Below are 12,762 nucleotides of genomic sequence, written 5' to 3'. Positions count from 1 at the left end.
ATAAGGATTGTGTCTTCTCTCCAAACCTGGTGAGCCAGCCCCCACTGTAGAAGGCAGGACAGCACAGGGGCCAAGAGTCTGGACCTGGAAACAGGCTGCCTGGTTTTAACTCCAGCTCGGCCACTTCTGAGGCAGGTGACCTTGGGCAAATTACTTACCTCATTCTGCCTTGGCTTCCTCGTCTGTAAAGTGGGGATAATGGTAGGACCTATACTGTAGGGTTGTTGTGAGGTTCAAAAGGCTTAATGTACACTAAGCACTTGGAACAGTGCCTGGCCCTCTGTATTCTTCATTCTTCAGTTTTATTTAATTTTGAATAGATAATACAGTCACATGGCTCAAATTGGTATCAGAAAGTTATATATTGGGCTTCCCTGGTGGCACAGTGGTTGAGAGTCTGCTCACGTCCATTCATCTCTTCTTTCTACCTTCCTGTTAAACACCAGAGCCCCAGGTGACGAAGAGCAGAGGGGGAGAGGAAACCCACGGGGCTTGGACTCACCTTCCCTGCTGGAAACGAGGCCCCGGTCGGCTTGAACCGCTCTCTCCGGGCCCCTTGGCTAATGGGCTCTCACAGCCGGAGCCCGGCCCCAAGGGAGGGGTTCTGGGAACTGGGCCTGGGGCGTGGGCTGGGTGTTCCCTGGGAGGGGAGGGGGCAGCAGCAGGGGCCTTGAGGAAGCTTTGTCAAGTCCCTGCTGTCCCGGGGCTGTCCCTCCCACACCTTCCCACCCTCCTCTCAGGACAAAGGACACAGCGGGAGGCCCTGCCTCAGCTCAGGGACCCCAGGGGTGGGACCCTCAGCCCCACGGACGTACTCGGAGGTGTTGAGGGACAGTGCCGTCCAGTGCGCCTCCATGGGGGCCGTCACCACCGCGTCAAACAGCAGCTCCTGCAATAGTTCCTCGTCGCCTGGGGCAAAATACGGAGACCACCCTCTTACTCCCCCTGTGGTCGGGAGCTCAGCTCAGCCCCACCCAGGGGCCCTGAACTTCAGGCACGAGACGTGCTTCGAGCTGGAGGAGGGCAGCTCAGGGGGCCAGGAGGCCGCGTCCTCAGCCTCCACCGTGTGGGCAGAACCAAGGGGCTGCCAGGCCTTTCCAGCTCTTGGGCTCCATGAAATCAGGAGGCCCACCCGCCAGCCGCCCTCCCCTCCCCTCCCCTCCCTCTCGCCACTGGGCTCCGTCGTGCCCACGCCTCCCCAGCGCCTAAACCTGCCCCGGGGCCTGTGCACACGTGGTCCAGATGCTCCCGCCCCCTGCTTGCGAGGACGGCCCTTTCTTCTCCCTCCGCCCCTCTAACACGATTCTTACGTTCACTGTGGTGAAATCCACACAGCACACACCCGACCGACAGCGTGCGGTCTGGGCATTTACACCTACACGGAGACGGGCGGCCCTCACCTCCACAGCACAACATTCCCCCGACCCCCGAGGAGATCCACTCGGTGGCTCCTTTCTGTCCTCAGCTGCAGTGACGCCTCCTGACGAGGGGCCCCCCGGCCGCGGTTAGAGCAGCCCCCTCTCCCCCAGGGCACCTGCTCACGGCTTTACACCCCCTGCATCGACACACGTGCCGCTTGCCGGTTACGGGTCTCCTCCCCTAGAGCACAGGCCCCGTGAGCACAAGGGCCTGGCCTCGGGGTCACAGGCAGCTTCACTGCCCCTCTGCCCCCCCAGGCCCGGCGCAGACTTGTGGGTGGAATGAATGAATGAATGAGGCCTTGTCAGGCGGACACGGGAAGCGGGGTCTTCTCCCTAGTGGGATGCTGATGGGACAGGATGACCCGTGCCTCCTTCCAAAGAGGAAGAAAAGGGACCATGTGGAGGGTGGCCCTGTGACTCCCCAGCTGCGTTAGTGCAGGGACGTGGGGTCACCTGGGAACCCGGCTTACAGACACAGCGTCCAGGAGGCGAGGACTTGAGGGGGCAGACATCAGCTACTGGCTGGGGGTGGGGACGGACTTGATGGGCAGGCCAGCATCCTTCTCTGTGGGAGCCTTAACAGTGCCTGGGTGACAGACGCTTAAAGAGACCCCGCTCCCTGCCGTGGGGACACACCTGTGCCCCTGCAGGTCCCAGAGCTCTCAGTCACCGGCGTGGCCCCAGTGAGGCTGGCTCTGTCCTCTCCTTTGGGGACTCCCTGTTCTCCCTAAGCCATCGTGAGGTCTGCAAATGGGGCCCCTCTTCCCAGCCCACTGTCCCCACGGAGTCCTGAGCTTCGGGGCCGGAGAGTCACTCACACTCCAGGGCTGGGTCCCGCCCGGTCAGGAAGCGGACCACGGCCTCCAGCTGGCTGAGCCTGCGGTGCTCGGGGTCGATGTCCGTGACGCAGTAGATCCTGGAACCCACGGAGCCCGTTACCCAGAGCCCACACCCTGCCCTGTTCCCCCCGCCCCGAACCCCCGTCCTCACCAGTCGCTGGCCAGGCTCAGGTCCGGGTGAAGCAGGTCGTGCAGGCCTGAAAGCAAAGTCCACGCTCACCCACTGCCCAGACTTTGTGTACCGAGTGCTCTAGAAACAGCGTCAGGGAAGGGCTGGGCCGTGTCCTGCCTCGTTCTCGGGCAGAGCGGAATCTCAGCCCACAGGACGGCTGGGCCAGCACAGGTCCCGCCGTTGTCACTGTCACGTTGCTTCCGAAACGCTTTCCTTCCCACTGCCTCCTGGACCCGCCTGATGGGATTGCCCTCAAGGAGACATCGGCTTCCCTGGCTGCACTGTACCGAACCGAGCCGCGGGGCCCTGCGTGTCTGTGGCGGCGTGCTCAGCACGTGTTTGTTGACCGACTGAATGGACGAATGCCCTCCTGTGTACCCACTGGTGCTCAAAGATGAAGATCTGTTAATTGAAGGAAAGGATGATGGCATGCCGAGGGCCTCTGGAGTCACTGAACATGGTGCTGGACAAACACACACAGGCAGACAGCTCAGGGGCGACGGCCTTCCCCACCGGAAGCCCACGGATGCCTGGTGGGTCTCACCACAGAGAGGGTAAGGGATGTACCCTCTGTCCTGCAGTGGTGACATCTGGGCACGTCTGGGAAGAGGAAGAGAGGAAGAGGAAGGAAGAAGGAGGCCCAGGGAGTTTGGTTGCTGGGGGGACAGTGGGAGACAGGGAAGGTCAGTGTCCTGGCGTCATGGCACGAGCCGTGACAGGAGCCTGGGGGAGGCTCCTCCTGGGACAGCTCCCGGCAAAGTGACCGCAGATGCGTCTGGGTGGGCTGGGGTCAGAGGGTGGGGCAGCACAGCCCAGGGCAGACCCTGAAGCTTTGGGCGAGGAGAGATGAAAAGGGGCCGCAGGTCACGGAAGGCCTTTAGCAGCGGCACTGTCCAGTTTGGATTTATAGAAAAATCCCTCTGGAGAAGGTCAGACCAAGGAAGACCTGCGGGCGTGGTTTCCAGGAGACAGTGGGAGTGAGCAGGATGGAGGGGAAAGACGGAGGGATGACATGATCCAAGGGTTGGAAATGGAAGAACAGACAGAATGTGAGGTTCAAGGGCTGTGGCCGCGTCGTCCAAGGACCTCCTGACATGTCAAGGGCCCACGTGGGTTTTGTTCTCCCAGGGCACCCAGGCAGCTGCAAGTCCAGGGTGGGTGGGGGTGGAGGGTCTCTCTCCCATCCTCCTGCAACGCGCCTCCTCCCATCCCCATTCACATCCCACAGGCTCCTGTAATGGGTGGAATTGTGTCCCCCAAAGATGTGTGAAGTGTCAACCCCAGTCTCTGTGGACGTGACCTTATCTGGAAATAGGATCGTGGCAGATGTAACCAAGTTAAGATGAGGTCGCTGGGCTTCCCTGGTGGCGCAGTGGTTGGGAGTCCACCTGCCGATGCAGGGGATACGGGTTTGTGCCCCGGTCCGGGGAGATCCTACATGCCCGGAGCAGCTGGGCTCGTGAGCCATGGCCGCTGAGCCTGCGCGTCCGGAGCCTGCGCTCCACAACGGGAGAGGCCACAGCAGTGAGAGGCCCGCGTACCGCAAAAAAAAAAAAAAAAAAAAAAAAAAAGATGAGGTCGCTGATAAGAAGGGAAAATTGAGACACACGAGGGGAGAAGCTGTGTGATGACTGAGGCAGAGACGGGAGAGTGGCAGCCATAAGCCCAGGGCCAGTGGGAGCCGGGAGGGGCAGGAGGGACACTGCCCTGGAGGCGCTGGGCAGAGCGGGGCTCCCAGAACAGAGAAGCTGGCCAGTTTTGGGGGCAGCCCCAGTGAGCGGCTACGGATTTGCCCACTCGCCCTCCCAGGCCTCTTCTTTCCCTGTGGAAGGTCTGACAGGTAAGCCCCGCCCCATCCAGCAAGGCCGCCCAGAGTCTGACCACCTGTCTGGCAGGTCTTAGACTCCGCGGGTTGTGGCGACTGTCCAGCAGACCCTGCGGGCCCTGGAACCGGGGATGCCAGGCCCCTCTAGCCACGTAGCGCTGCCCGCAGAGCCCCTGCCGGGATGGCCCTGCCCCGTGTTCCCAGAGAAGCCAGTTTTCCTCCGAACTGTCCGCCAGTCCTGGGCGCCGGCAGACCCACCTTCTTCCACAGACGTGTTCCCCAGGAGGACGTATTCGCCGTGGCCGCGGGACAGCACCACTCCCAAACTGTTGGCAGAGTGAAGGACGCCGGCTCACCAGCAGCTGGTGGCCACGGCCCAGCCCAGCCTCGTCCTCTGAGCTTCCAAGCCTCCCACACCCACGACAGGGCGCACAGCCAGCCCCCGCCCGCCCTGGCCCTCGGCGTCCCCTCCAAACACAGGCAGCACTTCTGTTTTGTCATCAGCCTTTTTCCAGGGAAGGACGCTGGACATGACAGGACAAAGGCCCCCTCCACTCTCATTTTGTCAGATTCACCCTGGACCTATCGGGGCCCCCAGGGATGGGGAGGGGTCTCTGTGTCCCACGCGTCCCACAGTCGGGAGGCCCCTCCTGCCTGGAGAATCCCACCATGCCTTCGTCAGGAAAAGCATCGCTTCTGAACCTTGGCTGGATACCTGAACCACTTGGGTCGGGGGGCTTTACAGGGTACGAGCGCCCGGGCCCACCCCAGGAATGCCAAGTAAGGTAAGAAGGAGGACCTGGACGCTGGCGATGTTACAAGGACCGACGGGTGCTCCAGGAGCAGTCAGGGCTGGGAACCACCCTTCACTGAGAAATGGGTAATTCAGAGAGAAACCCCATTTGTTCCCTAAACTGTATGATACTAGAGTGAATATTTATGTGGGGGAGGGAACCTGAGAGCTCTTCAAATCCCATCTTTCATCTTACAATTGCTTATGATTGCGTTGCTTAAAATCTCTAGGTCGATCATGTCATTTAATCCACCCAGTTTCGCCCAAAGGCAGCTGTAATTACCCCTACTTTACAGAGGTGGAACCTAAAGCACAGAGGCTGAGAAACTTGACTAAGGTCACAGCCTGTGCGTGGTGGCTCCAGGCCCTGTGCACCGGGCTGCACTGCGCACCGGGCTGCCCTGCACACCGGGCTGCACTGGCACAGCAGGTGCAGACCTCAGAATGCAGACCTGAGTCTTTTTCTGTTACCACAAAATTGCCAACTACCTAGAAGTAAATCCACCTCCAGACCTGAAAGTCCCACCGAGCTGTCGGCTTTCATGTTGCACCCATCCCTCCCCTGCAAGCAAGACCCGGCCCCTCACCTGAAAGGTGTGTCACTGATGTCCGTGAAGAAGTAATCGTTGGTCAGGAAAAGAACTCGCTTCTGAAAGAGGCACCAGGAAAGGTGCTTGCTGGGGAGGGAGCGCCAACCGTCCCTCCCCTCCCTCCCCTCCCGCCTCCCTTTCCTCTCCTCCCTCCCTCCCATCCCCCTCCCTCCCCCACCCCTCCCTCCCCCACCCCCTCCCTCCCTCCCATCTCCCTCCTTCCCTCCCTCCCATCCCCTCCCTCCCTTCCCACCTGATGCCTGGTGCTCCTCCACTACTTCTTACATCCCCCCAACCCCGCCCCCTCACATCCCCTCTCAGTGACGCCACAGGCAGATCCCCTCCCACCAGCACGCTGCAGCCCCGGGGGGGTGCCTGAATGCAGGGCCACGGTCCCGACCTGCGTTGTCCCATATGGGGCCACAAGCCACCACATGTGCGACTCAGGAATAGAAGTTTCAAATTTTAGTAAATGTCAGTTAACTAGAGAGCCTGGGTGGCTGGTGGTCCCTGCGCTGGGCAGCGACTGTGGCTCAGGTGGGACCAGAGAAGGCTGCCAGCTGAGCTCACACCTGTACGAGCCACCTGCACGCCCCACCCACAGCCCCGCCCCCCGGCTCCGGAGCCCAGACCCCTCAGGCCACGGCGCCCTTGACTGCGGCTCTTTCCTTTCAAAGCTGCCATTTTTAGGTTTAGTTGAATTTGCACAAGTCCGGGCATGGGGAGGGGGCACATGGCTAAGGACGGGCAAGGGCTTCAGACAGACCTGGTCTAAGCAAGCCGGCCACTCGCAGGCTGTGTGCGCTTGGGTAAGTGACTTCACCCGGGCAGCGCAGTTCTTGCTCGTAGTCAGGAGTAACGAGAGCATCCCCTGCACAGGCCGCTGGGAGGTGGTGAGGATGCCTTTAGCGGGCCAGTACGGGAAGAGCAGGGTTCACTCCGGGCTCCGAAGCCCTGCGGGCTCTGCCGTCCACAGACACAGCGGATGCTTCTGGGAAAGCTACACACTGTGCTGGGCTCGGGAGCTGTTCTTATTTCCTTCACCTCTTTCTGGCTTTTTTACTTCCATGTTGGAAACTGGAGTAAGATGTTGCAGGGGACGTGGCGGGAGAAGGTGACAAAAAAGTTTTGCTTCTATAGGAAACCAGCTGTGGACCAAACCCAAAAGATCAGTTCCCAGCACGGGCCTCATCCTCCGTGATGCCCTCCTGTCCCCGCTGCTTCAGGCAGACCTTCTCGCAGTTCGGGGAGGCCCTGGGAGCTACGGGGCAGCTGGGGCCCAGCAAGGGCGGAGATGGGCTCCAAGTGGGGCTGGCTTGAGTCTGGAACTGGAGAGCATTTAAAAATTGTTTTCATACTCTCTTTTTTTTTTAATGGAAGAAAAAGGTGAAACGCGCACATCTAAGTGTGTCATTCCGTTAGGTTGATAAAGGTACACAGCCATGCAATCACCTCTGTGGTGGGGATACAGAATGTTTGCATCCCCTGCAATCGCTTTGCTTCCTTCGGTTTCAATCCCCGCACCTTCCATGGGCGCGCTCTGTTCTGAGCTCCGTCCCCCAGGGTAGGTGTCCCTGTTTTCGTGTCACATGTCCTTTTGTGTCGGTTTCTTCTGCTCAACGTAATGTCCTTAAGACCCATCCGCGCTGCTGAGCGTGTCAGCAGTGTGTTCCTTCCCTCTGCCAAGTAGTAAGTACTCCAGGGTGGACTTGCCTCTATGTTCACCCCTGGGTGCTCATCTGTGGTGTTTCCAGTTTGGGGCTATTATGAATAAAGCTGCTGTGAACGTTCTTCCTGTGGACACGTGTTTTCATTTCTCTTGGTAAATACCAGGAATGGAATTGCTGGGTCATATGGCGAATCATGTTTGCCTTTAGAAAACACTGCCAATGTCCCAGTTATTTTATTGTACTTTCACTAGCAATGCATGAGTTCCGGTTTCTGCACATCCTTGCCAGCCTTTGGTGTTCCCAGTCTTTTAAATTTCAGCCATGATAGAGCGTATGAAAGTAGTTTTAATCTGCGCCTTCCTGACGGCTGAAGTTGCTGGGCATCTTTCTGTGGGCTTGTGGGTCGCGTCTGTTTCTTCATTCGTGAAGTGTCTACTCAAGTATTTTGCCCATTTTTGTTGGGCTGTTAGTCTTTTTGTTAATGATTTGGAGAAGTTCTTTATCTGGACACAGTCTGTGCCTTGCTTTTTCATTTTCTTAATTGTGCCTTTCGATGAAGTTCAATTTATCAAATGTTATTTAATGTTTAGTGCTTTTGGTGTTCTGTCTAAGAAATCTTTGCAAAACCTCAGGTGGTGAAGACTTTCAGTTACATTTTCTTGTAGGAGGCTTACAGTTTTAGGGTTTACATTGAGAGCTACGGTGCATCTCAAATATTTTTGCGTACAGTGTGAGTGTGTCTCAACGTCTATTTTTTTCATGCATTTATTCAGTTGTTCCAGCACCATTTGTTGAAAAGATTTTCCTTTCCGCATTGATTTGTCAAAGTGTCTTTACTGAAAATCTACTGATGACACGTGAGTTTATTTCTGGAGTCTCTATTCCATTCCATCAATCCATTTGTCTATTCGTATGTCAATACCATTCTGCTTGGTTACTGTAGCTTTGCAGTAAATTTTGAAATCAGGTAGTGTGAATCGTCCAAATTTGTTCTTTTTTTCGACAGTTCTGACCATTTTAGGTCCTTTGCATATTCATATAAATTTTAGAATCACCGTCTTCTATGTCTAGGAGAAGTCTGTTCAACTTTTCATTGAGATTGTGTTGGGTCTATAGATCAATTTGGGCAGAATGGACATCTTAGAAGTATTGATCTTACAACCCATACACATGGTTATATCTTTCTATTTATTTTTTTCTTTGACATGGTTTCTGCAGTGTTATGTCATTTTCAATGTAGAGGTTGTATATGTCTTTGTTAAATTGATTCCTAAGTATTTTATATTGTTTGATGCTATTGAAGTTGGAACTTAAAAATAATTTCATTTTCCAAATGTTTGCGCTTATATATAAAAATACAATTGATTTTTATAATATTGACTTTGCATTCTGTGAACTTGCTCAAGCACCTGTTAGTTCCAGCAGTTGTTTTGCAGATTCTTGGGATTTCCTATGTAAACAATCATAGAGTTTTACTTCTTCCTTTCTGATTTTTGTGCCTTTTACTTTGTTTCTTTGCCTTATTGCAAAGATAGGTCCTGGAAGGTCCAGAGCAGTGTTAACAGAAGTGGTGAAACCAGATACCCTTACCTTGTTCACAACCTTAGGGAGAAAATGCTCAATCTTTCATCATTAAAAGTGAGCTTTTTCACAGATGCCTTTTATCAGATGGAGGAAGTTTCCTTCTGTTCCCAGTTAAATTTTGTCAGATGCTCTTTCAGTATCAGTTGGGATGGCCATGTGGTGTTTTCCTTTAATCTGTTCATGTAAGGGGATAACTCCACTGTGTGTGGCAGTTGCCACGTATCCTACAAGTTACAAACCTTACAATACAATGTCAACATTTTTGCTTTGAATAGTCAGTTGTCTTTTTGAGAAGTTAAAAAATGAATGAAGTTTTAACTTCACCCACGTATTTACCATTTCCAATGCTGTTCATTTCCTTGTGTTGATCTGAGTTTCCATCTGTGTCATTTTTCTTCTGCCTGAAGAATTCCTCAAGCATTTCTCCGAGTGATGAACTCTGATCTCTTTTATCTGAATCTGTCTTTACTTCACCTCTTTTTGGAAGGATATTTCCTCTATATGCGGAACTTTGGGTTGACAGTTTTTTCTTTTGGTTTTTAACAACATTACGTTATTGTTTTTGATGAGAAGTCAGCCATCATTCTTACTATTGTTTTCCCCTATTACTGTTTTCCTCTAGCTTTTAAATAAGATTTTCCCAGGAATTCCCTGGTGGCACAGTGGTTAGGAATCCGCCTGTCAGTGCAAGGGACACGGGTTCGAGCCCTGGCCCGGGAAGATCCCACATGCCACGGAGCAACTAAGCCCGTGCGCCACAACTACTGAGCCTGGGCTCTAGAGCCCGCGTGTCACAACTACTGAAGCCCGCGCACCTAGAGCCCGTGCTCCGTAACGAGAGAAGCCACCACAGTGAGAAGCCCTTGCACTGCAGCGAAGAGCAGCTCCCACTCACCGCAACTAGAGAAAAGCTCGCGCACAGCAACGAAGACAAAACGTAGCCAAAAATAAATAAATAAGTAAATAAATTTATTAAAAAAAAAAGATTTTCCCTTCTCTTTGATTCACAGCAGGTAGACTATGGTGTGTTTAGGTGTGGATTTTTTTTTTTAATTCTGCTTGGTTTTGCTGAGAATCTTGCATCTATTGGTTGATGTTTTTCACTAAACTCAGGACATTTGGGGCATTAGTTTTTCAAATACTTTTTTCTGTTCTGTCCCTTCTCCTTCCTTCTGGGACTCTAAGGACATATGTTAGACCACTTGATATTACCCCACAGGTAACTGAAGAATAATTTTTTAAAAAACTTTTCTTTCTGTTCCTTACATTGGATAATTCCTATTTGTCTTCACATTCGCTGTCCTTTCCCCCTCCCATCTGCTGTTAGTTCCATCCTGTAGGAATTTCCTTTCAGGGGTTGCACTCTTCAGTTTTAGAATTTCCACTTGGGTCTTGTGCTGGTCTTGCACTGTGTCAAGTCAGCTAAGCTGGAATTACATTCTTTCAGACTCACTTCCCTGTATGGTTCCAAATTAGGGTTGGCCGGATGAGGAGTCTGCATGAGATTTAAGGGAGAGCAAAGCCGCGGCCGTGTTACACACTGGAGGTGGGTACAGCACATGGGGCCCTGTGGCAGCTCACTCTGCTCTGCTGGCCTCCCTTCTTGGGACGGGCAGCTGCCACTGGACCTCCTCCTTCAGTCTCTCTGAGATCTGAGCCAGTGAGCGTGCAGGCCCAGGTGAAGGGCACGAGCTCCTTCTGCAGGTCCCACATCCTTGTGGCTGGAGATAGTGAGAGACAGATGCTGGTTTTAGCTTATTCTTCCTCATGGGTTCCAGGTTGTTCTTGCTTTCTCCCACATCTCATCCAGTTTTCCTTCCCAATCGCTGGCCCTGCCAACCTACGATGACTTCAAGCTCATGACTAGAGGCAGAGACACCTGCCTTCTGTAGACATTTTTACCAGCTCCCACCATTTCATTAGGTCTACCCCCTACAATAAAACCCTATATTCATATCATTTGTAGTGGTCCTGCTTCTTTGATTAAATCCTAAATATTTCTCTGCTGAGATTCTCCATCTGTTCACTCATGATGACCATCTTTTCCTTTAATTCCTTGTGCATATTTATCATATCTGCTTGAAAGTCCTTCTTCTAATTTCAATAGCTGGGTCATCTATGGATCACAAATAAGACTGCTTTTTCTCTTAACTCTTTGTTAAGAAAGGAAACGTCATCTTGTTTCTTCATGTGTCTACTGGCTATTGTGGAGAATAGGTTGTAGATACTCTGTCTTCCTCCAGGGAGTGTTGATTTCTACTTTACTCAGCAGAGAAATGACTGGCTGACCACCTTGAGCTTGCAGAGACTTGGATTACATTTTTGTTAGGGTGGGTCTGCTTCAACTTTGTCTTTAGGTCTAGGGTGAATCCCTTGGTCTTGGGACATAGTCTTTGCTCCCAAGGTGTAGTTCTTCTGTGCTTTCAAAGAAAATTCTGAGGTATTTACGGAGCTTCCTCACCCTGGCGTGACTCCAAATTTTCCCCACGACCACAGGAAGCAGTGAAGTCCCTGCTCTGACTTCCAGCTCTCAAGCTGTTGCCTGGAGTCCCCGTGGAGATGTGTAGCTTCAAGGTCAGTCAGGAATTGGAGAGGAACTTGCATACATATGTTAGGGCCAGCCCACCTGTGACTCCCTCATTTCTGGGGTATCTCCCCTCATTTTACGACACTCTGGGAGCCCAAATTCTGTTCTCTGACACTTCAAGATGATAACAACAGATCTCTGCTTGACTTCTAGTCGTTCCATTCCAGATGGACTGGGGTGAGCCCTTTGGGGAAAGAGCCATATAAGCATACACCTCACCCCGTGCACTTCTCTCGCTTCAAGGGTTGAAGCCTCTTTAGCTCGTGGGCTCCTCACAAGTTGGAGACCCTAGATATTGGGCCAGACTGTGTTTCTCACATTTTTGGAATTAGTTGCACACACTTCACAGCATGGATTCCTACCCGAATCCTTCCGAGGGGCCCGCACTCTGCAGCCTGCCGTGGCTCCCAGGCTCCGCAGCACGGAGGCTTGTCTGCTTCTCTCATTTACATTCCTGAACTCGGCTGATCTGGCCCCGCAGGCTTTTGAGTCTGTGAGCCCTGCTCGAATCATGCTGGGCTGCTGCCACTGTCCTCAGTAGCTCTACCATAGGTGCCTGTCTGGAGTTTAGGGGAGATGGAGAAAGGTCTGAATTAATCCCTGGGAAATAAGGACGCATGCAAAATCCCCCGGAGAAAATGACCAAGCAGGTTATGGCCTGCCAGGAGAATGGCTTGAATGATATCGGATATTCCCACAATGCTCTCAGAGAGCCTCCCTGGGCCTAGACCTGAAGGGTGTTTCTGCTGAGGACCCCGTAAGGTAGACATAGGCTGAGCTGAGGGAGGGGCACACCATCACCACAGCAGTGAGAGGCTGGATTCCACCATGGCGTCCTTCGTACCAGCAAAGTGTCCCGCCTACACGGCAGGCACAGTAGCTTCCGGGCAAGAGAGTAAAGAGAGGAACGATTGATTAAAGAGGGCTGAGTCATGGTGTAATGGGTGGAGGGAGAGGAGAAGACAGTGAATTTAAAGAAGGGACAGAAAGGCATCTCTAAAGAGACCCGGGAAATCTTTCATTCTGGAGAGGGAGTGGAGAAATCAGGGCCTGTCCTACAGGAAGGCCTTGCACAGCCGTGGTCGGGAGCGTGTGGTCAGAATCAGACCCAAGCACACAGGCCTGGAGATTGACCGTCTACCTCAGGGGTCCCCAACCCCTGCGCCGCGGACCAGTAGCGGTCCACAGCCTGTTAGGAGCCGGGCCGCACAGCAGGAGGTGGGTGGCAGGCGGGCGGGTGAGCAGAGCTTCCTCCGCAGTACCCCTCGCTCCCCACAGCTC

At 53.5% G+C, this 12,762-nt stretch overlaps 1 protein-coding gene across 1 annotated transcript in view; it reads right to left on the bottom strand.

The window, feature by feature from the left end:
- Nucleotides 1-12,762, bottom strand: part of CACNA2D4 (calcium voltage-gated channel auxiliary subunit alpha2delta 4) — a gene marked incomplete at both ends in the record, with an annotated part of 96,299 nt that overhangs the window by 40,986 nt on the left and 42,551 nt on the right. The window contains 5 exons of the mRNA XM_082849509.1: nucleotides 816-909; nucleotides 2,240-2,337; nucleotides 2,412-2,457; nucleotides 4,516-4,583; nucleotides 5,638-5,699. Coding sequence (XP_082705635.1) covers nucleotides 816-909; nucleotides 2,240-2,337; nucleotides 2,412-2,457; nucleotides 4,516-4,583; nucleotides 5,638-5,699 — 368 coding nt within the window. The remainder of the gene's footprint in view (nucleotides 1-815; nucleotides 910-2,239; nucleotides 2,338-2,411; nucleotides 2,458-4,515; nucleotides 4,584-5,637; nucleotides 5,700-12,762) is intronic.

The sequence above is a fragment of the Leucopleurus acutus genome (genome assembly GCF_964270905.1).
Source record: "Leucopleurus acutus genome assembly, chromosome: 11".
Lineage (NCBI taxonomy): Eukaryota > Metazoa > Chordata > Mammalia > Artiodactyla > Delphinidae > Leucopleurus > Leucopleurus acutus.
Note: the sequence above shows the minus strand (reverse complement) of the source record. Positions and strands in the feature narration are given on the sequence as shown.